The following is a 2718-nucleotide window of genomic DNA, read 5'->3' as shown; positions in this document are numbered from 1 at the left end:
AAGGTCATTTCATCCTCACAGTGGCTTATGGGAAAGAGAAGATGGGAAGATTCCAGGTTGGTCAATCTAAATTGAAACAGAACTGTGATAAGACATGCAATAAAAGGTTTGGACTGATCTGAGAGTGACGGAACAGTGATTGGATTTTAACAACAACAAAAAAAAAAATTTGTCTTTTGTTTCTTTTGAAAGGTAAGATGGCCTGTCAGGAGGCCTTCCAGAGCTGTAAAGAACTCATGAATTCTTGGGAAATAAGAGGTATCAAAAGCGAGGAACTGAAACGAGAGCTCAAAGTAGGTGCCCGAAGAGATGAGACAACGGAGTCACGATGGCTTTTCTCTCTCGCTGCACAATAACCTTGCCCTCATTGCCCCATCCTACTTAGCCCTTACAAGGTCCAGAGTTCGGGAACAATAGAATGAGAAAGAGTAAGGAGGAAGGAGGTAGGTTTGTGGGCAGAGAGTGAAGAGAGTTTGTCGTCATTTCTCCCTTTTTCTCTTTAAGAGGGAAAGGAGCGGTAAGATTTCTGCAGGTCGTCAGTTGTTGACAGTTAGAAGGGTGTAGTCAGTAAGCTGCAGGCAGTTGGAAGGGACTGTGGGCGCGTTCTGTCACTAGTGAATTTTGCCTGCTGGGACGGGGGAAGACTTTGAGCTACCGTGGCGGCGGCAGCTACAGCAGCGACCAAGCCAGCGTCAGCGCCAGGCTCGGCCCCCTTCGTGCAGCTCTGAATTCCATGACAAAATTGATGAAAGTCATCAGTATATCCTGTCTTTACAAATAAAAGATGGGTGGGTTATTTTCCTTATGGAGGGCTAAACCTTCAGCAGTGGAAGTTCTGGAAAATATAGATAAAGAAATCCAAGCATTAGAAGAATTTAGAGAGAAAAATCAAAGATTACAGAAACTATGGGTTGGAAGGTTAATTCCCTACTCCTCAATTCTTTACCTGTTTACTTGCTTAGTGGTATACTCGTGGTATCTTCCGGAAGAATTTACAGCAAGACTCACTATGACACTCCCATTTTTTGCGTTTCTATTGATAATATGGACCATAAGAACTGTACTCATTTTCTTCTTTTCCAAAAGAAGAGAAAGAAATAATGAAGCATTGGATGATTTAAAATCACAGAAGAAAAAAGTACTTGAAGAAGTAATGGAAAAAGAAACTTACAAGACTGCTAAATTAATTCTTGAAAGGTTTGATCCCGACTCAAGGAAGGCAAAGGAGCTTCAGCCCATATCTTTAGGAGAAGCGGCAACTGCAGGACCTGGACAAGAAATCCGTCAGCGGACTATGGCTCATAGAAACCTTTCTCCATCCACACCAGCAAGTCTGAAACAAGGATCACCTTTACTAGTTCCAGAATCTCCTGATCCACAAAAGGATGCTTCAGCTCCTGATCTTGGAGCCTGTGATCTAGTTTTTATTCCATGGTTCAGAGAGATAACTTAGAGTCAGGGAAGGGAAGCCATATAAGAGTAGAGGCGGTCATGCATAATGGGATGAAACTAGTAAAGATTAGATAGGAGAGGTATGTGGGATATCTGAATTAATGAAACCATTTACTAAATGTTTTATTATGTGCCAAGCTCTGAGCTGAATTCTGAAGCTACAAATACAAAACCAAAACATTCTCTTCCTCCAAGAGGCTTACATTCTAAAAAGGGGAGAATTTATAATGGAAATAAGTTTTAATGCTTTAATATGATAGCAAGAATTTTTGTCTCCTCAAGACTTAAGACTAACCGATATTTATTTTAAACACCATTTTGTGATTAAGTTGTTTAGAGTAAGATATTTTTCAATAATAAACACTTGTGTGGTATGATATAGTATATAACTTGTGTTCTTAAATGATTGATAAACATGTGTACCCTCTGATAAGGCAGAATACCGATGAAAAGATATCACAGGGGCAGCTAGGTGACCCAGAAGATAAAAAGCCAGGACTGGAGACAAGATCCAGAGTTCATATCTGGCTTCAAGATCCTTTCTAGCTGTGTGACACTGGACAAGTCACTTAACTCCTATTATCTAGCCCTTACTGCTCTTCTGCCCTGGAACCATATTTAGTATCATTCTAAGACAAAAAAGTAAAGTTTAAAAAAAGATATTATAAGCAACTTTAATAACTCTAGATATCATTATTAGCCCATTTTACAGTTGAGGAAATCAAGGCAAACAGGGTAATGTGACTTGTCCAGGGTTACACATCTAGTAAAGTATCTGAGGTCAGACATGAACTGAGGAAGATGAAGCTTTCCTGACTTCAGGCTCTTTGCTGCCTAGGTGCCCTAACTGGCCCTTAGGAAACATTTAAAAGATGTTGTAGACTGATAAGGCTAACCCAGATCAGAAAGAAAGCAAAATGACCAATAGACTTAGATAATGAAATCATATTAAAAACACCTTGCAAATCTTAAAGGGTTATATAAATATCAGCTGTTTTTATTATCATTATTGTAATTATTATGTTAGAGCTTGAAGGGAATTTAGAGATTACTAGTATCACAGAGGTGCGATTCAACTCCAGCTCATTATAAGTTGTTTGAGAGTAATCATAATTAGGGGTAGAGAAGAAGATGCCCTGTGATTTTATTGATGTAGGGAACTCGCAGGTGAGGAAATTTTCTTAAGCAAAACAGGTTAGTACCTTTTCTGCAATTAATGAACTTTCTCAGAATCTCACAGCCAGAGTCAGAGGTAAGGTTTTTTCT

General features: G+C 39.2%; 1 protein-coding gene across 1 annotated transcript; it reads left to right on the top strand.

The window, feature by feature from the left end:
• The first annotated feature begins 784 nt into the window (after nucleotides 1–784).
• LOC123246690 (endoplasmic reticulum junction formation protein lunapark-like) lies at nucleotides 785–1453 on the top strand. The gene has a single exon (XM_044675496.1). It carries the CDS (start codon nucleotides 785–787, stop codon nucleotides 1451–1453), a length of 669 nt encoding a protein of 222 aa, XP_044531431.1.
• Nucleotides 1454–2718: the final 1265 nt, after the last annotated feature.

Source organism: Gracilinanus agilis, chromosome 4 (assembly GCF_016433145.1).
Source record: "Gracilinanus agilis isolate LMUSP501 chromosome 4, AgileGrace, whole genome shotgun sequence".
NCBI lineage: Eukaryota > Metazoa > Chordata > Mammalia > Didelphimorphia > Didelphidae > Gracilinanus > Gracilinanus agilis.
Note: the sequence above shows the minus strand (reverse complement) of the source record. Positions and strands in the feature narration are given on the sequence as shown.